Source organism: Carassius auratus, unplaced genomic scaffold, assembly GCF_003368295.1.
Source record: "Carassius auratus strain Wakin unplaced genomic scaffold, ASM336829v1 scaf_tig00015192, whole genome shotgun sequence".
NCBI lineage: Eukaryota > Metazoa > Chordata > Actinopteri > Cypriniformes > Cyprinidae > Carassius > Carassius auratus.
The window spans coordinates 22,760-46,489 of NW_020524560.1; the positions used below are offsets into that span (position 1 = coordinate 22,760).

The following is a 23,730-nucleotide window of genomic DNA, read 5'->3' on the forward strand; positions in this document are numbered from 1 at the left end:
ATTATGACGATATTTACACAACTATCAATACTTTGTTGATCAATTAGTTACCAAGCAATGCTTCATTTTGTTCAGACTGTGGTGTGAAAAGGTTGCATTAGCAATTCAGAAAAAAACACACACATAAGCAATACATTGTGCTTTATAAGGTGCTGAATAATTTTTGTTCCCAATTTTATATATAGTTAGATAGATTTTATCTATCTATTTCACTAGTAGTTCACTGTATGAAGATTCTTTGGGTATAATATGTCACAGTTTGCTTATACTCACTTACATAAATGTATTAGTGTCCAGTACCTACTAGTAAAATATGTATTAAAAAAATTATATCTGGAGTCTGGATAATTTTTGGTGTCTGAATATAGTAGAGATGTGGGGTGATGACATCATTGTTTCACAAAATATATGGATTGGCAGAACACAAAACCCCAAAGGTGTCATTTTCAGATTTATCCACTCTGGGACCTGGTTTAAAAGAAAATTGCCTTTTCACTGCCCCGAATGCCGGATCCGTCTGGACAAAACGCATATACCATACAAAATATTTACATATACAACTAAATGTGTCTCCGCATGTACAGGGCCTTACTTTGATTGTTTTTTTTGTATAACAGATGACTTAATGATACGCTTCCCAGGTACGTTGCGGTGATGTATTTTCTCTCCAGTGTGAATCCTCTCATGTTTTTTCAGATCTCTTGTCTGACTGAATCTCTTGTCACAGTGTGAACACTTGTAAGGTTTCTCTCCGGTGTGAATCCTCTCATGTGTTTTCAGATGTGATAAATTATTGAATCTCTTGTCACAGTGTGAACACTTACAAGGTTTCTCTCCAGTGTGAATCCTCTCATGTTTTTTTAGATCTCTTGTCTGACAGAATCTCTTGTCACAGTGTGAACACTTGTAAGGTTTCTCTCCAGTGTGGATCCTCTCATGTGTTTTCAGATGTGATAACTTATTGAATCTCTTGTCACAGTGTGAACACTTATACATTTTCTCTTCAGTGTGGAACCTCTCATGTGTTTTCAGACTTGATAAATGATTGAATCTCTTGTCACAATGTGAACACTTGTAAGGTTTCTCTCCAGTGTGGATCCTCTCATGTGTTTTCAGATTTGATGAACGACTGAATCTCTTGACACAGTGTGAACACTTGTAAGGTTTCTCTCCAGTGTGAATCCTCTCATGTGTTTTCAAACTTGATAAATCACTGAATCTCTTGTCACAGTGTGAACACTTGTAAGGTTTCTCTCCAGTGTGGATCCTCTCATGTGTTTTCAGATTTGATGAATTACTGAATCTCTTGACACAGTGTGAACACTTGTAAGGTTTCTCTCCAGTGTGGATCCTCTCATGTGTTTTCAGAGTTGATGAATCACTGCATTTCTTGTCACAGTGTGAACACTTGTAATGTTTCTCTCCGGTGTGAATCCTCTCATGTGTTTTCAGATGTGATAAATTATTGAATCTCTTGTCACAGTGTGAACACTTATAAATTTTCTCTTCAGTGTGGAACCTCTCATGTGTTTTCAAACTTGATAAATCACTGAGTCTCTTGTCACAGTGTGAACACTTGTAAGGTTTCTCTCCAGTGTGAATCCTCTCATGTCTTTTCAGAGTTGATGAATCACTGCATTTCTTGTCACAGTGTGAACACTTGTAAGGTTTCTCTCCAGTGTGGATCCTCTCATGTGTTTTCAGATGTGATAAATGACTGAATCTCTTGTCACAGTGTGAACACTTGTAAGGTTTCTCTCCAGTGTGGATCCTCTCATGTGTTTTCAGATTTGATGAACGACTGAATCTCTTGTCACAGTGTGAACACTTGTAAGGTTTCTCTCCAGTGTGAATCCTCTCATGTGTTTTCAGATATGCTGATTGATTGAATCTCTTGTCACAGTGTGAACACTTGTAAGGTTTCTCTCCAGTGTGAATCCTCTCATGTGTTTTCAGATATGCTGATTGATTGAATCTCTTGTCACAGTGTGAACACTTGTAAGGTTTCTCTCCAGTGTGAATCCTCTCGTGCAGTTTTAAACTGCTCACTGAACTAAAAGTTTTTTCACACTCAACGCACACGTACTCTCTCACACCAGTATGTATTTTCTGATGTACTTTCAAACTTTGTAGATGCAAAAAACTCTTACCACACAAATGACATGAATGTGGCTTCTTCTTTGCATGAACTTTCAAGTGTTTCTTCAGAAGTGAAGCCAATAAAAACATTTTACCACATTGATCACATGCGTGCTGCTTCTCTCCAGTGTGGATGTTCATGTGATCCTTGAGGTTTGATGATTGTGTGAAACTCTTACCGCACTTGCAAAGTTTTCTGCCAATTTTGACATGATTTTTCTCCTCAACTTCACTTGATTCTTCATTTTCCTCTTTTTCTTCAATGAATTCTGAAATAAAAGTAAAAATTATTTATTTTTGGTATATTGTTAAAAGCTGAGAGAACATCTGTAAATACACAATTTACTTTTCTTGCATTAGATTTACTGTCTTGTCTGCTGTAATGTTACTGTAATGTGTTCTACTAATTTAATAGGGAGACCCCGTAAAACATTTTTAAGCATCATTTTTCTTTTCGGTCAGTTTGACCCCAGGGTCTTTATGCTGTATAAAACAAGAAATATATAAATTTTACTAGGGTTGTGATGGTGGCAGATTTTTAACACTTTACCACCATATATATATATATATATATATATATATATATATATATATATATATATATATATATATATAAATTATAAATGCAACACTTTAGTTTTTGCCCCCATTTTTCTTGAGCTGAACTCAATGATATAAGACTTTACCTGTGTACACAAAAGGCCTATTTCTCTTAAACATTGTCTAAATCTGTGTTAGTGAGCACTTCTCCTCCATCCATCCTCCTAATCCATCCACCTCACAGGTGTGGAATATCAAGATGCTGATCAGACAGCATGAGTTTTGCACTCGTGTGCCTTAGGCTGGCCACAATAAAAGGCCACTCTAAAATGTGCAGATTTACTGCACTGGGGGGGGGGGGGGCAGTCTGAAAACCAGTCAGAATCTGTGACCACCATTTGCCTCACCCAGTGCAACACATCTCCTTCACATAGTGCTGACCAGGTTGTTGATTGTGGTCTGTGTAATGTTGGTCCACTCCTCTTCAATCGCTGTGCGAAGTTACTGGAAATTGTCAGGAACTTGAACAAGTTCCATCTAAAAGATCCATCCAATCCAGAGCATCCCAAACATGCTCAATAGGGGACATCTCCAGTCAGTATGCCGGCCAGTATGTTTTCAGCTTCCAGGAATTGAGTTCAGATCCTTGCAGCATGGGGCCGTGCATTATCATGCTGCAACATGAGGTGATGGTCGTGGATGAATGGCACAAAAATGGGCCCCAGAATATCGTCAAGGTATCTTTTTGCATTCAATATTCTATCAATAAAATGCACCTGTGTTCGTTGTCCTTAACATTGGCCTGCACATACCATAACCCCACCGCCACCACTGACATCAGCAAACCGCTCAACCACACAATGCCATACATACTATCTGTCATCTGCCCTGTACAGTGAAAACCTGGATTTATGTGTAAAGAAAACACCTCTCCAAAGTGCCAGATGCCATCGAATGTGAGCATTTTTGCACTCAAGTCAGTTTCGACGATGAACTGCAGTCAGGTTGAGACCCCGACAAGGACGACGAGCATGCAGATGAGCTTCCCTGAGATGGTTTCTGACAGTTTGTGCAGAAGTTCTTTGGTTGTGCAACGCGACTGTTGCAAGCAGCTGTCTGGGTGGCTGGCCTCAGACGATCTTGGAGGTGAAGATTCTGGATATGGAGGTCCTGGGCTGGTGTGGTTACATGTGGTCTGCGGTTGTGAGGCTGGCTGGATGTACTGCCAAATTCTCTGAAACACCTTTGGAGACGGCTTATGGTAGAGAAATTAACATTCAATTCATGGGCAACAGCTCTGGTGGACATTCCTGTAGTCAGCATGCCAATTGCATGCTCCCTTAAAACTTGCAACATCTGTGGCATTGTGCTGTGTGATAAAACTGCACATTTTAGAGTGGCCTTTTATTGTGGCCAGCCTAAGGTCTGTGCAGTAATCATGCTGTCTAATCAGCATCTTGATATGCCACACCTGTGAGGTGGATGGATTATCTCGGCAGAGTAGATGGGCTCACTAACACAGATTTTGAGAGCTTTGTGAACAATATTTGAGAGAAATAGGCCTTTTGTGTACGTGGAAAAAGTATTAGATCTTTGAGATCAGCTCAAGAAAAACTGGGGCAGTGTATACAGTAGGTGGACAACCTAAATGGGACAACAGGGCCGTGGCGTTAACCCCAAGTCAGTCGCGTGTTAAAATAATTCGCGAAACTACCGCCAGGTTGTGCAATGGGATGGATTTCTAAATGGATGTAATTGTAAAATGAGATAAGAGGAGGAAGTAAAACAACAATAACATTATGATATAACATTGTAACATCTTTAAAAAAAAAACATAAAAAAATTTACAGTGAGTTAATTTCAAAACATAGGATAGTCTTAGGCTACAGTTTACTCATCAAAAATTAAAAGAAGACCTTTACACAAAGGATCATATGCATGATATTGTTATTAAACAGTATATATATGTAGATAGTTAGATAGATAGATAGATAGATAGATAGATAGAACAGACCAAAAGTTTGGACATGCCTTCTCATTCAAAGAGTTTTCTTTATTTTCATGACTATGAAAACTGTAGAGTCACACTGAAGGCATCAAGGTCTATTTGACCAAGAAGGAGAGTGATTGGGTGCTGCGCCAGATGACCTGGCCTCCACAGTCACCGGACCTGAACCCAATCCAGATGGTTTAGTGGTGAGCTGGACCAGGACAGAAGGCAAAAGGGCCAACAAGTGCTAAGCATCTCTCGGGGGAACTCCTTCAAGACTGTTGGAAGACCATTTCAGGTGACTACCTCTTGAAGCTCATCAAGAGAATGTCAAGAGTGTGCAAAGCAGTAATCAAAGCAAAAGGTGGCTACTTTGAAGAACTTAGAATATGACATTTTCAGTCGTTTCACACTTTTTTGTTATGTATATAATTCCATATTTAATTCCACATGCGTTAATTCATAGTTTTGATGCCTTCAGTGTGAATCTATAATTTTCATAGTCATGCCAACAACTAATTTAGATATATATATATATATATATATATGTCATGAAAATAAAGAAAACTCTTTGAATGAGAAGGTGTGTCCAAACTTTTGGTCTGTACTGTGTATATATTACCTAATTATATATTTCATGACTATGAAAATTAAATTGTAGATTCACACTGTCTTTGGTAATTTTAATTGTGATGATTTTGGCTCACATTGAACAAAAACCCACCAATTCAACATTCATTCATCAACAAATTTGAAAACCATTTTTAGTGACTTGTTTGCCTTCTGGAAAGTACGTTCATTCATGTACATGTACTCAATACTTGGTAGGGGCTCCTTTTGCTTTAATTACTGCCTCAATTCGGCGTGGCATGAAAGTAATAAGTTTGTGGCACTGCTGAGGTGGTATGGAAGCCCAGGTTTCTTTGACAGTGGCCTTCAGCTCGTCTGCAATAGTGTTGTCACCCCCCCCCCCCCCAGACCTGTTGCTTTCTGCGTTTCCACCGCGGTGTAAAGTACCGGGAAGATTAGGCAAATGACTGGTGACGTAGGTCCATGCGCGTTTCTCAATACAAAGTACCGCTGATTTAAAAAAAAAAAAAAGTATGCTGATTTTGGACGTGCATCATTGGTAGTTAGTTCAGACTTTGTGCATTCGACTGGGGAGTGTGATGTCCACAACGACGCAAGTCCGGTAAATCTATAAACAGCAGCGTTCTTGATAACTTCAGTCAGCTCGTCTTGGCTACTGCAATTTTCCTTACTGTGTATTTACAATAAAACGAAATAGGATATCAAATACCACTGCCTCCTTTGGTTTTCATTTAAGCATAATAACAGCTGCAGAAATGTACTTAGTTCAGGGATATGTGTATATGCAGCCACTACAATGAAACGAAATATTATATAAATTTGCTTTTTTTATTTTCATTTTAACATATGGATAAATTGAATACAGACCAAGGAAAACCTGTTAGATTGACCCCGCAGCTGAATTATATTTTATGTTTAACCACTAAAGACACATCAGAGCCAGCGGCACATATCAGAAGGTCTATCCCAGGAGAGGCTGCTCTCTGCGGATACATGAGGACTGAGCTCCCGCTGATCGAGTCTCTCAGAGATCGACGAAACACATTTTTAAATAGGCGCTGTCTTTATAAATAAACCCCAGATTTGAGTTTTAAACAACTACATTCTCGCCTGAAATACTTTTAAAATTATATTTCATGACACAATAACAGTAATATTTGAAAATTATCCAAATAAATGGTGTTTGAACTCAACCAATGAAGCGTGAACTCAGATGGCTTTGGCTACAGCAATTTTCCCCTCAGTATATTTACAATAACACAAAATAGGATATAAAATACTACTGCCTCCTTTCGTTTTCATTTAAACATAATAAAAGCTGCAGAAATGTACTTACTTCAGGGATATTTTTTACAATAAAAAACTAAATATTATAGACTTGCCTTTTTTATTTTCATTTTTATTTTCATTTTAACATATAGGTAAATTGAATACAGACCAAAGAAAACCTGTTAGATTTACCCCGCAGTTAAATTATATGTTATGTTTAACCACTAAAGAGACATCAGAGCCAGCGGCACATATCAGAAGGTCTATCCAAGGTGAGGCTGCTTCTCGGCGGATACATGAGGACTGATCTCCCGCTGATTGCGTGGAGCTCATCGTCTCAGAGATCGGCGAAACACATTTTTAAATATGCGCTGTCTTTATAAATAAACAAAAGATTTGAGTTTTAAACAACAACATTCTCGTCTGAAATACTTTTAAAATTACATTTCATGACACAATAACAGTAATATTTTGGAAATGTTGATCTGAATAAATGGTGGTTGAACTCAACCAATGCTGCGTGAACTCAACCAATCAGAATGTTTAGCGCCAAAGTCCCGCCCCCAAAAGTTCCTGAACTTTGAAAAAGTACAACCTCACCAGCAGGGACTTTCTGAGGGGCATTTTTTACCCGGAACTTTATTTAGTTCCTGGTTCCTGCGGTGGAAACACACCAAGTACCAGGCCAAAGTCCCTAGTTCCTGGGTAAAGTTCCTGCGGTGGAAACGCGGCTTAACTTGTCCTTAAGACATCGTAGTTTTTATATACATTCAAGTGGGAGGGATCCATACAGTAGAGGTGGAGACCATTTTAACAAAGCATGCAAATGCAATCAGGAAAGTACCAGACACTGGCATCTTCCCAGCCTTGATCTTATCAGCATAACAGTGTCATTTAAATACAGAGGTGCCTGACAGTATCACTGATACCTTCAAATTATCACAGAGACAAAAGGCACAGCTGTGCCTTGAGCTTCAAGGAAGAACACAAAGACAAAAGGTTAATGTCTCAGACACTTGATTTTCCTGATTTGAGCTTCTTGGATGTCAGTTTTATTACCCCAAAAAGTCTACTATTATACTGGAACCTAGATTTAACATTTTATAAATTTGTAATCCCACAGTACGAAAAACATACTTTTTCAAACACGTCCTAGACGGTAAGTTGATTTTCACGAAAATTGTCTCAGATCAACATCAGACCATTCTGGCAAAAAGTTATGGAATTCATGTTGATTCATCCAACCGTTCTCAAATGACACATGAACAAATTTGATGAAAAGCACACAAAAATGCATGTGAGGCTTAGGGCTGTGACGGCTGCTTTGACAACCGCGTCACGTAGTGCATGTGACGTCACACACTCTATAGCAAGCATAATACAAAATTTTGTATATAAGTGTAATAACTGTAATAGTTGCAAATTCTAAGTCTATGGTAATTAACAATTTCCTCAAACACAGCGTTTCCTTTAGATTGGCAAGATTTGAGCGCATACAAACAGTTTATGCATTCAAGCACATTAATTTAGTGTTGAGTCTTCATGTCAGCCATCTGCGTTTGCACAAGTTCTCGTGATCGCAAACGATGGGTGGGTTTTTGATCACAACCTAAATGATGTTTTCATAAAAATATTAAAGCTAATGAACTTTAGTAATTAAGGCAGCATGAACACAGTTTTTGGATAAAATATTTGTCATTGTTTGCAGACAGTTACACCATCCAAACAGTGAAACCACATAATAAATAACCGATCTACAAACATTTTCTAAATTTTCACATTTCACTTTTTTTTTTTATTAGTAAGTTAATCTATTTTATATAGTCTATTGTTAATTCTACAGTAGCCTATTGAATAATGCAATTATTTGCTTCACTTAGGCACTATATTTTTATTATTAAATATATCTATCTTATCTATTATTAATATAATGCTTATGTGTCTGACTGTACACCTTAACCATAATAAACACTTTGAAATAAGGTTCATTAGTTAACTACATTAACATTAACTAATAATGATCTGCACTTATACAGCAATTGTTCATCTTTGTTCATGTTAATTTCCACATTTAATAATACTATATTATAATCTTGTTAATAGTAGCCTAGTTAATGCACTGAACTAACATGAACAATGAACAGCTTTATTTCTATTAACTAACATAGATGAATAAATACTGTAACAAATGTATTTCTTACTCATTGTTATTTAATACACTAATGTTTAATAAATGAACCTTATTGTAAAGTGTATGAATGTTGTTCTTCCGAGGCATGCTGTCGCACATCTGACAAGCCACCGTGCGCAACAGAGAACACTCGCCGACAAAATGTGCTTGATACTCATTTCCACGGACACTTTCCAGCCAAGCATTTGATTCTTCCCACTTTCGTCGGTACTTTTGCATCCACTTTTGTTTCAGCGCTGGACGCAGCGGGGTATCTGGAGCAGCCTCCGCCATTCTTTTAAATCGACTCTCTGACAAGAGACCCGCCCTCCTCTGACTCTGAAGCCTTCCCCTCTGCACATATATTTTTTCGAGAATGTTGCACTCCTGTTGCTGTTTGTACTTCATACCAATAAATAAGAAATATTGTTGACTTGTGCATTTCCAGCACTCTTTTTACGTTCGTCCGTTATTTGACGTTGAAAAAGGAAACGTCTTTTTTTTTTAGACATGGAAAAATCGATTTTACAATCGATTCAATGAACACTTATGTCTTAAAAATCGAAAATGATTTTATCACAAAAGTGACAGCCCTAGTCCATACCAGGGAGAGGTGTATGAGATGTACATGAATTATGAAGTGATGTGCACTGAGCAACATAATTGGCTCAGAGGTCCTACCTGTCCTTCAATATATCTTTTTACATACTTAAAAAAGTGGACTGTGAGTCTGTGTGTTATCTCTTGCACCCAGACTCAAGCTGTGTGTAAACCAGATCATTCTCTGCAGAGAATTAAAGCAATACAAAAACAAAATTGTTACTGAATTAGAATTTCCACTACAAACTTGGCGATGAGTGACGGGATTCCACAGCTGATCATCCGGGACCTGAGGATGTTAGTTGGCTGATCACCCTAAACCCACAAAGGGTTTAGCCCTAAACCCCAAAAAGGTTTCAGGGAAAGGGGGACTGACGTCTGAGGGCTTGTGGACCTTCACTGCTGGTTTCTCAACGGATTAGGAAACACGTGCTACAAACGGTGAGATGACCAAGCCAAGCATTTTGCGAAGCAAAGTAAAAAACTCTGCAGAGTTTGGGTGCACACCATTTTTCAAAAACAACAGGGAATTTCTGGAATTTCACCCCGAGGGAAGCTGATTGAGTTGTTTCTTGTCACATGACCTGGTGTTCTTAATTCATTCTGAAAAGCTGAGATGTTTTTAACTGGATGAGGTGCGGACACGTCTGGAAAAAAAACGAGCGCATCACTTCCATTATGAGCGTATACTGCGCATCAACTTTGAAATATACGAACTTGAGCACCCAAAAAATGCGATATGTGAACGGCCCACTGATCAATAATGTATAGATCAGTGGAACGGCCCCTTCATCAGTCAAAATATTTACTTACAGTTAACGGTTAAATGGTCAATATGAGCATCCATAACTGGCATATAAACATAATATAAAATACAAAATTATTTAATTTTAAGCCACACAAAGTCAACATGTTGGTATTTCTTGCTCCGAATCTGTCATAAAACAAAATAAAAGTTTATTGCTCAATGAAAAGATGTACCTGCATTATTATGCCATTATCATTATATTAGTTGAAACTGGTCTTAGAACGATAATATTATTGTTTATCGCGATAATTTCTAGGTCAATTTATCGTCCTGAAAAATTTGTTATCGTGACAGGCCCAGGTACGCATACATTTTGCCTGTACGTGAAACTGCTTTTCGCCAGTACATGAAAGAGGATAGTTTCGCAGGTATGCAAGACTGATTTTTCACGGGTACGGGAAACGGGCCTGCAGGTAAGCAGGACGGGGATGATAAGACTGTGCGAGTAAGTGCGAAGCCACACGGTGGTGACGACCAAGTGTGAGGTAAAGAGGACGATTGCAATCTCAATCTCAAATCTAAGATCCATCTAGATCATACTGTTCAGAATTCTTCTCTTTATCCCATTAGAGAACTGCGGTGTGCCAAAGTGGACTTTGATCTGGACTCCTGGCTTCACCTAGGGCTGGATGATTAATCGAAAAGTAATCGAAACAGAAATTCAGAACCTCTAACTGACTTAATTTGACCATGTCGATTATTTTGTTTTTTTAATCCTAATACTTCTCCCTTAAAAGACTACTACCGCGTGTGTAGCCACATTAATCTGCTCTCCAGTCAGTGGCATAAGATCGCACACACAGAGGAATGCAGAAACTACTTGTCAGAGCTGTCCTGTGATTTATTACTAAAGCAGCTTATAGCTTATAGCTATTATAGCATATTTTTCTACTTTTGAAGTAACTAGGCTATTTCCAACCCACATCTTCACAATAATATAGAGACAGTATGACTAATTCACACACGCAATCACTTGTACTGGTACTGTGCTAATTTATCTTTATCTGATCTTTATCTATCTCTTACACCGAGGAATAATCTATAAGAAATGTTATGAACATAGATAAAATAACTGCTGATAGTGAGCTATGATCGCTCTTTCAATAGGAAAAAATATCCCACCTTTACTAGTCGATCTCAACCATCTGGCTGAGGCCTGTCTAAAAAGACACTCAGGACAGTTGACAGAATGCTGCTGCGTCGTCATGAAAGCGTAACATTTTCACGTGTTATTAAGCCTTAACACTTGCCAATTTGACCATTCAAAAAACTTTAAAGCATTCAAACACAAGACACGGAAAAGCTGAACTGAGCAGCTGGTTACTCGCACACGGTGTTCGGTGCGCAGGTGAAGAGAGAGCCGCATCTGACAGACAACAACACTGAACTGAGCTCTCCTTTGCGGAATTGCTAATGCAACCTTTTCACACCAGACTGAACACAATTAATCATTGATTGGTAATTGGCCAACAAAGTATTGACTGTTGTCTGAAGTTTTGTTTGATTGTAATCCATTACATATCTTTCTATCACAGTTATCTGATATTATCAAGATGAATTTGTCCACACAGTCAGCACCAGATCTAAAGATTAGGCCATCGTTAAAAATATTCTTGTTTGCCGTAACCCGACCAACTTGCTGATTGTAAATTTGCATTAAGACCGACCAATTTTTTTTTACTCTTCAAACAACTAATACAAAAGCAATAAAATAATATTAATTATATTTAAATAAGTACTGTAAATATATAAATTTCCTAGGCCTACATACAAACGAAGGCTATCTTCCTTAATTAAAAAAAACCTTGTGACTTCATCTATTCTTACACTATTGGTTAACGGATGTCACACTATGGGCTGTGCGTTCTAGAGCCCGACCGATATATCGGCCGGCCGATATTATCGGCCGATATGAGCTTATTGCATTTAAATCGGCATCGGCGTTTATAACGGCCGATGAATGATGAGAAACAGTCTCATGCTTTACTCATGTTATGAGTGTTGCATAGTTTACCCACCAGAGGGAGCTCTGCAGCTCCAGAGTTGACAACAGCGCCAGAAATTCACTAGCGAAGAAAGCGATCAGCCAAGCCAGCCACAGAGATTTTTTTTTCTGTTTTGACGGTGAGTCTGTCGTTCTTCATGTGAAATGATTTAGTTCATACACTGTATATACAATGATGTGGTAGTTCTAGCTAACGGTCCTATCATTATCACTTATAAATATTCTGTAACATCACTTACAGCCGCTAATGCATTGCTATATTAGATTAGCCACAGAGCTAATACCATGTTTATCAGTGGAAGAGTGCGAACGTTAATAAGAGGTCAAACTATAACGTTATCGTTTAACTTATTCTAAATATATCTGCAGTGTTTCCCACATAATGACCGGGTAACTGTGGCAGGGGGGCAATGACTAGAAGTTATGTTCAGCGTGCCTCGAAAAAACAACAGCTGTTATGTTATTGAATGAATTCATTAAAAATAGGTCATTGCACTTACATCAAATCACGATATGGACGAATATCTGTAAGTATTAAGCCGGAATAGTCTTTTTAAATATGAATCCTGCATGTTCTGCGTGTCTCTGTTAATGAATGGCGCAGAAGCGCCTCTTCATTCATTAAACACATGTAAGCGCATTAAGCTCGCGGTGAATTCAGCGTCTGCTGTCTCACTAAATAATCACGTGAACACATGAACAACATCTCCAGAACTGCTCTGACAGTCACTTCATGAGCATTTGACCGTTTGATTTAAGTAAAAGCAGCATCACATCACATACACAGAACTGTAAATGTACGCCAACCCGTCAAAATAAAAGTCCAGTTAAAGGCTGTTGTTCAGCAGAATGTACAAAAGCCTATCATAGACTCGATTACTAAAATATTCGATAGCTACAGCCTTATGTTATTCTAACGCTAATATAGCTTCCTTTTTAGCAGGCCCCTTAAATGCTTGCTATTAACTTGATTGAAGGTGGTTCTTCTCAAAATTGACAGCGGTGTGTTCATGACACTAACGTTAACCATTCAACTTCGACTAGATGCGTCAGAAATGATTAACCAGATAGGACATGTAAATAAATGTGAGCTGAACAAGCGCTTTTTTTATTTTATTTATTTTTATTTTTTACAGATTGTTTCAAAGCAGCTTTAAAGACATAACAGGAAAATGTTGTAATATTGTTAAATAGAAGTAGGTAATAGGTAATACCTATTGGTTGACAAATAAAATATATATATATTTCTCATTTTTGCCTATGTAGGAGATCCCTGTTTATTATAATTCTAATTCTAATGATGACACGAGTAATGATACATGGTGATATTATTAATACACATGCTTATTCTTTCTCTGTCTCTTTCTGCCCTACAGATGGCTGAAAAAGGGCATGCTGTAGCAGCAAAGTGTGGGACTACTTCTGCAAATACTTTAACTTTAGTATTATAATTTATTTACAGAACACACACAGACTGTTAAAACCAGCTTCAACTGGAAGAAAGTAAAAGTGTTAAATGTTTAAAATCAGGCTGTTTTTTTTATCATTAAAAAATATATACTTTTGATGTGCAATTGTTTAGTCATTGAGACTATAATCTAAGGCTTTTTTTTTTTTTTTTTTACATAATCTCTTCTGGAAAATGGTTTATACAGCCCACATACATAGAACAGGCAGATATTTTGCTATTGAATGTTGTGTAAGTGCAGTATATAGGAAATGGGTCTAATATCCAGTTTATTTTCAAAATCAAAATATCGGCTTATAAATCGGCTCTTTTCGAGTTAATATCGGCATCGGCCCCCAAAAAACCATATCGGTCAGGCTCTAGTGCGTTCGCTTCGTCTCATTCACTGTCTGAGTCAACGGTTCGTGCTTGATAATGATGGCTGCGGCTGCAGTAAACAAAATGTTCGTGCACCATAATACATATAAAAAATGCATTAAAACAGTTCGACACCGCTTTAACTTGGCACAAAGTTCTGGAAAAACAGGCCAGATCTTTTCCCATCCCTTCTCCCGTCTAGTCTAAAACCGTGTCCGTGTCGACTGTCACTTTATGTTCGCAAAATCTATTGCACAAATCGATTTGACCAACCAACACAAATTTTAAATATCAAGTTGCTTAAAGAACTATAAAGCAAAACAGCGTCATGTATGCAAGCATTGTTAAATAAATAAAAAGGGCGGAAAACCAGTCACACAGAATTTTTTTTTTCATTTAAAAAAATGAGATGCAGAGGGATGGGGAACAAAAACCCAACATAAAATCTCGAGATATTTTTAGAAAATTAAATACATTTTACATGTCTTTCTAAACATCCGGCTCTCTTGGGCGAGACGCGAGTCCAAACGGTGTCCCTCTAGAAAATGTGCGAAATATGCTTTCTGTGTGAATGGCTTGGTTTCGGTTTTGATGTGAACAAGATCTTCTACATATTGATGTTCTCGCTTTTTTTTTTTATACATAACCTTATAATGCAATGCCACATACTTCATCATCGCATCTCGTCCTCCACTGATAAAGATCAAGTATACTTCAGCCGTCCGCACACTGTCTGCATTATGTCCTTTTCATCATCCGCGTGCAGGCATTTTTTGAGACCGCGCGGACAGTGTGCGTACACGAGGTGAAAGATAAGACGGCTGCTACTGCGTGTCGAGCTCGTCCGCCTTTGAAAGTTGTGTAAACACAGCTGTGCGCGCAGCGAGATGGCATCGAACACGGACTGTGAAGTACCGGGGCTCATAAGGCAGCTTCCTTAATGCACACATAAAATTTTAATGCAACGTTTTTGCATTCGAATATGGATTTTTATTTTAAATTCAACAATTATTTTTTTTAACAGCCCTAGAATTGCCTATGCGATTTTTTATTGTCGTTGACATTTCTAATCGTAAACACAGCCATGTTGAAGCCTGCAGTAAATGTTTTGCATTATGGCGGTCCACTTTGCTTATTGTTTTTCGAAAAAGTTGCATTCCTGTTTGTCATTGTGCACGTAACTACACGCCAGTAAATAATCAGAAATATTGGTCTTTACATTCGTCCTGCCTGTTGTCCGCGGATTTACCTATTTTTGGTGTTATTTGCCGTATAAAACTTATTTAGACATGCAAAATCGATTTTACAATCGGTTCAATGAACACTTGTCACTCAAATCAAACAGGATTTTTTCACAAAAGTGACAACCCAAGAAAGCAAAGTAAACGGTCTCTCATTTGGAGGTTGCATTGATACCTAGTGGTGGATGCAAGTAAAACAGTATAACAGTACCTATTTTTTTTCTTCTCACCTGAAATTCATGCAATAAACATGTTTTTGACAAAAATTTTATTTTGTTTGTGGTCTTTATAGCCTGCATCAAAATGAGGTTTGCAATGATGGGCCCGAAGGCCAGGTTGAAGACCCAGTCAGTGACGTCACGATATGCTAATTTGTTTAAATTCATACCTACGTCATCACCATCACCAAAATTCTTCTTTCTTTTTTTTACATTGAAAACTTGAAAAGAAAAAAATAGACTGACCTACCGACCCGTTTTTTTTTTTTAAATACTGTTAATGTAAACCAAAATATTTTTAAGGATGGCCTCATGAGAGAGTGAAACTGCAGCCGGATAGCCTGAATGAGAAGAAACTGGAGGAAAAAGGAGAGCATGTCAGAGATTTCCCCATGATTCAAGTGGCTGGGCTGAATAGAACGGTGATGTTCTCTCAACCATGGAGCGAGAAAGACTTGAAAGAGACACAACGAAGCATATCATCAAGCAGTAGAAAAACTGTCAACGGATCAGTCAGAGTGAACACAACCAGAATCACGCAGAAGAGCAGAAGACAAAGACTGTCTCAGACTGATCCAGATGTTTGCTTTTACACTGGTGGAGAGGGGACATTCACTGTGCACATTTGATACACCAAACGGCGGCTGGACCAGAGAAAGCTGAGGCAGACTGACAACAGAGACTTTCACAGCAGAAGTTGGAGAAGAAAGGGGGAGTCGGGAGCAAACAGATAAGTCTGAAACGCACATAAAGTGCATTTCTCTAAAGCTCACTGCAATGAAGAAAGCATGCTTGTTCATATTTCCGCTCTTAGCAATGAAGAAAAGTGGAGTGGCATTTAATAGACAGAGCCGTAGATCGCTGACAAGCTACGCCATATCGCGTTCATTATCGAAGGCGATTCATCTGCGATAATGAACGCGATATTGCGTAGCTTATCAACGATCTACGGCTCTGTCTATTAAATGCCACTCCAATTATAAGCAGGTGATGGCGATTTTAGCAGTGGTCACGGAAGCAGCTTTACTGATTAGATGCGCATGATCATATCGTTAGATATATTGCCCAGCCCTATTTGAAACTTTAATATTAATTTATGCAATTGCATTGGCGTAGTTTCTTAAGCTCTATTGAACAAAAACTACTCCAATTCTAACGCTTGGAAGAGCCAGGATAATTATTTATATAAATCAGATTGGATTAATCTGGAATAAATCAGTAATATACACCTAAAGAGTTCTTGAGAGTGAGTAAAACATGTCCTCATTTTCATTTTTGGGTGAACTAAACCATTAATATCTTTCTTGCGGTGAACACAAAAGAAAAAAGATATTTTAAAAAGAATGTGGGTAACCAAACAGTAGCTGGTGCACATTTGATAGTAGAAAAAATACTGTTCAACTGTCTGGTAATACACATTATTCAAAATAACATTTATAATGTTTTGTGAACAAAAGTTCTGTTTGTGTATCATGGCCTTATTTCAGTGACTTAAAAAAAAATTCAGTAACCATAAATAAACGTTTTTTTTTTCTTCAAAAACACAAACATGTAACAGTCAACATCCATACTGCACAGCATATTATAATTGCACAGACTGTGCTGATTATAGTGTTATCAGACTTAATTTGCTTAAACACACACGGGCGCGTCTACACAGAAATTATCCAGGGCTAAGAAAAAAAGAAAAAGAAGCTTTTTTAAGCCTAATGTACCACAAACAGTCATTAAAGGTGAATGAAGAATTAACACCAACCTCCTTGTTCCTCTTGTTTTATTTTAAAAGTTTCTGGTTCCTCGTGTTTTATTTCTGGTTCCTCTTGTTTTATTCTCCAGGTTTCTGGTTCCTTGTGTTTTATTTCTGGTTCCTCTTGTTTTATTCTCCAGGTTTCTGGTTCCTCGTGTTTCATTTCTGTTTCCTCGTGTTTTATTCTCGAGGTTTCTGGTTCCTCGTGTTTTATTTCTGTTTCCTCGTGTTTTATTCTCGAGGTTTCTGGTTCCTCGTGTTTTATTTCTGTTTCCTCGTGTTTTATTCTGCAGGTTTCTGGTTCCTCGTGTTTTATTTCTGGTTCCTCGTGTTTTATTGTGCTGGTTTCTGGTTCACTCGTGTTCTCTTCTCTCTCTTCTTTTACAAACTCCATCTTCACAGCAGCAGATCTCAGTTCAGATGATAAACTCCTCCAGATATTCCTGCTCGCTTCAAAACTCAGTCACGACTGTGAGGACGAGATTATTACAGGTATTTACTGAACTGATTCAAAAACTGTATTTTGTTTTTAGAAAAATAACAGTTTGTATTAAAGCAGCACACCGACAATAACAACAACAGAGAGCGCGGTGAAACTGAACTTCTTCCTCTGAGGTTTAATTGTGTTTGTCAAACAAACTTGTGTGTCTAGCGCCTCCCGCTGGACTGGAGCGAAGCGACGAGAGGAAGAAAGACCTGCACTGCGTCCGAAATCGTATACTGCGTACTGGGTACATTTGAATTTGAATGTTCTACTCGACCTTAGAATGTGGGTAGTATGAATGGAACTCGGGCGTACTCGTCACGTGACGTGCGTCTTCACAACAGCGCGAAAATGTAAAGAGCCCACTCGACTGCGCACTCGATCAGCAATTGTTTAATTAATTAATATTAATTATTGTAGTTGTTACTGCTTTCATCTGCGTTTTAACGTTGATAGGATCAACAGCTCAGAGGAGGAATAGGTCAGCTGCTTGTAGATCACGCCTTCGTCGACAGCTTATACAATGTTTATAAAATAGCATATAGTATAATCACCTATTTAGCTTGCAAATTTTACCTCAGAATAAGAAGAGATGTCTGTGAACACCGTGACAGAGGTTGATTTAGATCAACGAAATTAAGTAGTTTGTTATGAATAATTAAAAATACACAGGACAAACAAGACACATGGAAAAATGAATAAACCTGAATTAATGCATGCATATATATATATATATATATAATATATTGAGAGAGAGAGAGAGCGCGCGAAAGAGAAGAGAATGAATACAATATATACATAGGTCTGTGCTAAATAAATATTACATATAGATGAAATATATACATAATATATACAAAATAAATAATATATACATAATATTCTAAAAAATAAATGTATACACATTTACAGACTGTGAGCCCTACAACCTACTGCCACCTGAATGCTACTGTGCCAATGCTTCGACTATACTTTGAAGATGGATCTGACCATCACCTCAGCCTCCGGCTTTCACGACAGTCCATCATGTCCATCATCGCTGCTTTGAAGTCAGACTCTGACCATGGCTGGGAAAAGGATATTGAGGTGCTGGTGTTCCTGTACTGGCTGGCTCATGCAGCATCATATCGGGTTGTATCTCTGGCCTTCGACATCCCAAGGGCCACAGTGCATGACATTGTGCACAGAATCAGCAGGGAAGTCGTCAGTATTTTGTATTCCCGACCCTGGACGACCTGGAGGAAGTGGGGGCAGGTTTTTGCTCAACTGGCTGGGTCTTCAGCTTTTTGCATGGTGGCTGGTGCAATAGACGGATTCCACATCCGGATCAAGCCACCAGCAAGTGAAGCCCCATGCTACTTCAACTGAAAGCTGTTCCACTCAGTCCAGCTGCAGTTCTTCACTGACCACAAGGGGAAGTTCATCGACATCTTTGTCAGGTATCCTGGGTCTGTGCACGATGCCAGGGTGCTGAAGAACAGCCCCATTTACACTGGCTGCCTTTATCCACCTGCAGAAAAATGCCTCCTTGGAGATGGTGGTTATCCCTGTTTGAGCACAGAATCCTGTACAGGCTCGCTTCAACTCAAAGCATGCTCGTGCACGTAACATTGTGGAGAGAGCCTTTGGGATGATGTAGACACACTATAAATAGTAATGTGTGTGTGGATGGGCATAGCCCAAAGGGTGTTGTGATGCGAAAAAAGTGCAGTAGCAGTATCTAGAGAGAGGTGGAGGTGCATAGCTACTGCTCACTGCCACTGGCAGCAGTTTTTCAGGGTTTCTGCAGGTTATATTTCTTCACGGCCCGGTGAAACACACCAATTTGAAAAACTAAATGGAATGCATAGTCGATATAAAAAACTGGTTGACGAGTAATTTCTTACTGCTAAATTCTGAAAAAAAAACAGGTGTTAATTATGGGACCTAAAAACTCGTGTATTAACATAGAACACTGTCTAAGACTTGATGGCTGCTCTATCAATTCTTCGTCATTAGTTAGGAACCTCTGTGTGCTATTCGACAGAAATCTTTCCTTAGAAAGCCACGTTTCTAGCATTTGTAAAACTGTATTTTTCCATCACAAAAATATATCTAAATTATGGCCTATGCTCTCAATGTCAAATGCAGACATGTTAATCCATGCATTCATCACCTCAAGGTTCGATTATTGTAATTCTTTATTGAGTGGTTGTTCTTCACGCTTCGTAAACAAAAAGTCCAAAATGTAGCAGTAAGAGTTCTGACTAGAACCAGGAAGTATGACCATATTAGCCCGGTCCTGTCAACACTGCACTGGCTCCCTATCAAACATCATATAGATTTTAAAATATTGCTTATTACTTATAAATAAGCAATTGGTGAGATTATACGTCACTTCCTGTTTGTTGTTGGCGTCTGTACTGCGTTTGAGCTCCGTCACTATATTATTTTCATCGACATTTTTTAACTTAAAAATACATTTTATACACCATAGTTTACGTTTATATAACGTGTGAATATATCCTCTATTGTATTCTACAACAAAAACAATCAGAGTGCCTCGCTATCACTATTTTCATTTTGATCTCCCAGGTCCGCTATTGGCTTATAGCCCGTTAGCATCAGCAAGCATGGCGGATGAATGTCTCCACTCTGTGCAGCTCGAGCTCGAGGCCGTGGGGAAGCAGATTCGCGACCTGGAGGTAAGGCAGGCCCAGCTGAGAGAGTGGAGAGCCGCGCTGGAATCATCCCGGGCTGACACTCACAAGTCCAGTGTAAGTATACAGCATGCTGTTAACAGTCAAACCACGTCTACTCCGTGTGTTTCTCTGCACAGGCCCGGTGCACACAGGACGCGTTCTTCCCAGATGTCCTTCACTGCGACGCCGGGACACCACGGACCCTGGGTGCATCCACAGCGGAGGACGCGAGTCGGGCCCCGGGCGACGACTTCTCCGCCTCCTGCCTTTGAGATCTCCATCCGGAACCGCTCTGCTCCCCTCCACGAGACAGGATGCGACGCTGTGATCATCGGAGACTCCATCGTCCGACACGTAAGTGCTACGTTAGCCGAAAGTAAAGTGTTCTCAATGTTTCTGCGCAGATACCCGTGATCCTGAAGGACGACGAGAGCCCCAGAGCGGTCGTGCTTCACGCCGGGGTTAACGACACCACACTGCGGCAGACGGAGATGCTGAAGAGGGACTTCAGCAGCCTGATCGAGACGGTTCGCAGCACGACGCCCGCGGCGACGAACAACGTCAGGACCACTGCCCACGTATCGACGAGGACACGAAAGGTTCAGTAGACTTTTTGCTTTAAATGAATGGTTGTTGTCATGGTGTAAAGAACAGAAACTGCTATTTGTTAATAACTGGAATCTTTTCTGGGAGCGTCCTAGACTGTTTCGCGCTGATGGTCTGCACCCCAGCAGAGGCGGAGCGGAGCTGCTCTCGGAAAACATCTCCAGGACACTTCGCTCCATGTGACTAGTAAGTCAATTCTCAAATAACTATTATGATGAGTTTTGTTCCACCCACTTAAATGATAAAAGTACTTGCACTGTAAAACCTATTAAGACTGTGTCTGTTCCCCGAATAGTGAGGTCAAAATATAAATATAAAAAAAAAAAATCTTATCGCAATTAAACCAGAAAAATGTTAAGTAAATGAACAAAAACAATGTTTTAAGTTTGGGCTCATAAATATTAACTACACACCCAAAGCAGTTAATGTAAATGAAATGATCCCAGATTATAGTTTTGATGTACTCTGCTTGACTGAAACCTGGCAAAAACCAAATGATTATTTTGGTCTAAATGAGTCTACTCCACCAAACTACTGTTATAAACATGAGCCCCGTCAGACTGGTCGTGGCGGAGGTGTTGCAACAATATATAGTGATATTCTCAATGTTACCCAGAAAACAGGATACAGGTTTAACTCTTTTGAAATATTTCTGCTAAATGTTACTCTGTCAGACATACAAAAGAAATCTAATGTATCTCTTGCTCTGGCTACTGTGTATAGACCACCAGGGCCGTATACAGAATCCTAAAAGAATTTGCAGATTTCCTCTCAGACCTTCTAGTTACAGTCGATAAGGCGCTAATCATGGGAGATTTTAATATTCACGTTGATAATACAAATGATACATTAGGACTTGCGTTTACTGACCTAATAAACTCTATTGGAGTCAAGCAAAATGTCACCGGGCCCACTCATCGTTTTAATCATACACTAGATTTAATTATATCTCATGGAATCGATCTTACTGCTATAGATATTGTACCTCAAAGTGATGATATTACAGACCATTTCCTTTTATTGTGCATGCTGCGTATAACTGATAGTAACTATGTCTCAGCGTTACCGTCTGTGCAGAACTATTGTTCCAGCCACCAAAGAAAGATTCGCAAATAACCTGCCTGATCTATCTCAACTGCTGTTTGTACCCAAAAATACGCATGAATTAGACGAAATGACTGACAACATGGGCACAATTTTCTCTAAACATTCGAAACTGTTGCCCCCATCAAATTGAAAAAGGTTACAGAAAAACGTACTGTGCCATGGTATAACAGTAATACTCACTCTCTCAAGAAAGAAACTCATAGTCTTGAATGCAAATGGAGAAAAACTAACTTAGAAGTTTTTAGAATTGCATGGAAAAACATTATGTCCAGCTATAGACAGGCTCTAAAAACTGCTAGGGCAGAGCATATACACAAACTCATTGAAAATAACCAAAACAATCCAAGGTTTTTATTTAGCACAGTGGCTAAATTAACAAATTACCAGACGCCACCTGATTCAAATATTCCACCAACGTTAAATAGTAATGACTTTATGAATTTCTTCACTGATAAAATATTTAACATTAGAAATACAATAGTGATTCTACAGCGTCTAACACTTCAGTTTCATCCATCGCACCCAAAAATAAACTGCAATGGTTTACAACCATAGGACAACCATAGGACAGGAAGAGCTAAATAATCTTTATAATAAAAAAACTTATCACTGTATCTAAACCAACAACATGTTTATTAGATCCTGTACCCACTAAATTACTGAAAGAGTTGTTACCTGTAGCTTAAGAACCGCTTCTCAATATCATTAACTCGTCGTTATCTTTAGTTCACATCTTAAAACCATTCAAGCTGGCGGTTATCAAGCCTTTTATTAAGAAACCAAAACTAGATCCTAGTGTACTGGCAAATTATAGGCCTATTTCAAATCTTCCATTTATGTCAAAAATGAAAAAGTTGTGTCTGCTCAATTGAGCACCTTCCTGCATAAAAATGATCTGTATGAAGAATTTCAATCAGGTTTCAGGCCCCACCATAGCACAGAAACTGCACTTGTTAAAATTACAAATGACCTGCTCCTTGCGTCAGAACAAGGCTGCATCTCATTTCTAGTCTTACTTGATCTTAGTGCTGCGTTCGACACCATAGATCATGACATACTCATAGATCGATTACAAAACTATACAGGTATTCAAGGGCAGGCTCTGAGATGGTTTAGATCCTACCTGTCTGATCGCTAGCATTTTGTTTACTCAAATGGGGAGTCATCTCATTTATCATCAGTAAAATATGGAGTGCCACAAGGATCCGTCCTAGGTCCCCTTCTATTTTCAATATACATGTTGCCCCTTGGTAATATTATTAGAAAATACGGAATTAGCTTCCACTGTTATGCTGATGATACTCAGCTATATATCTCAACGAGACCAGATGAAACTTCCCAATTATCTAAGCTAACAGAGTGTGTTAAAATTGTAAAAGATTTGATGACAAATAATTTTCTCCAATTAAATTCGGATATGACATTAATTAAGATATTAATTATTGGACCAAAAAACACTACACAGAATCTTGTAGATTACAATTTGCAACTAGACGGATGTACTGTTACTTACTCTACAGTCAGAAATCTGGGTGTCATATTAGACAGCAATTTGTCTTTTGAAAATCATATTTCCAATGTTACAAAAACTGCATTCTTCCATCTTCCAACATTGCCAAGCTACGAAACATGTTATCTGTTTCTGATGCAGAAAAGCTAGTTCATGCATTCATGACCTCTAGTCTGGACTATTGTAATGCACTTTTAGGTGG

At 38.6% G+C, this 23,730-nt stretch overlaps 1 protein-coding gene and 1 long non-coding RNA gene across 4 annotated transcripts; one reads left to right on the forward strand and one right to left on the reverse strand.

Moving 5' to 3' along the window:
* Positions 1 to 217: 217 nt before the first annotated feature.
* On the reverse strand, positions 218 to 17,206 carry LOC113074581 (zinc finger protein 271-like). The gene is made up of 2 exons (XM_026247431.1): positions 17,153 to 17,206; positions 218 to 2,408 (listed from the first exon to the last, which is right to left on the reverse strand). Exon 2 carries the CDS (start codon positions 2,278 to 2,280, stop codon positions 589 to 591), a length of 1,692 nt encoding a protein of 563 aa, XP_026103216.1. The 5' UTR covers positions 2,281 to 2,408; positions 17,153 to 17,206; the 3' UTR covers positions 218 to 588.
* Positions 17,207 to 17,465: 259 nt separating this feature from the next.
* Positions 17,466 to 20,747, forward strand: LOC113074582 (uncharacterized). Of its 3 annotated transcripts, XR_003280677.1 has the most exons (4): positions 17,466 to 17,635; positions 17,796 to 17,874; positions 18,537 to 19,063; positions 20,199 to 20,257. It is a non-coding gene; the product is annotated as an uncharacterized LOC113074582 (long non-coding RNA). The 3 variants fall into 3 exon arrangements; XR_003280676.1 differs by lacking the exons at positions 17,796 to 17,874; positions 20,199 to 20,257 and adding an exon at positions 20,267 to 20,747; XR_003280675.1 differs by lacking the exon at positions 17,796 to 17,874.
* Positions 20,748 to 23,730: the final 2,983 nt, after the last annotated feature.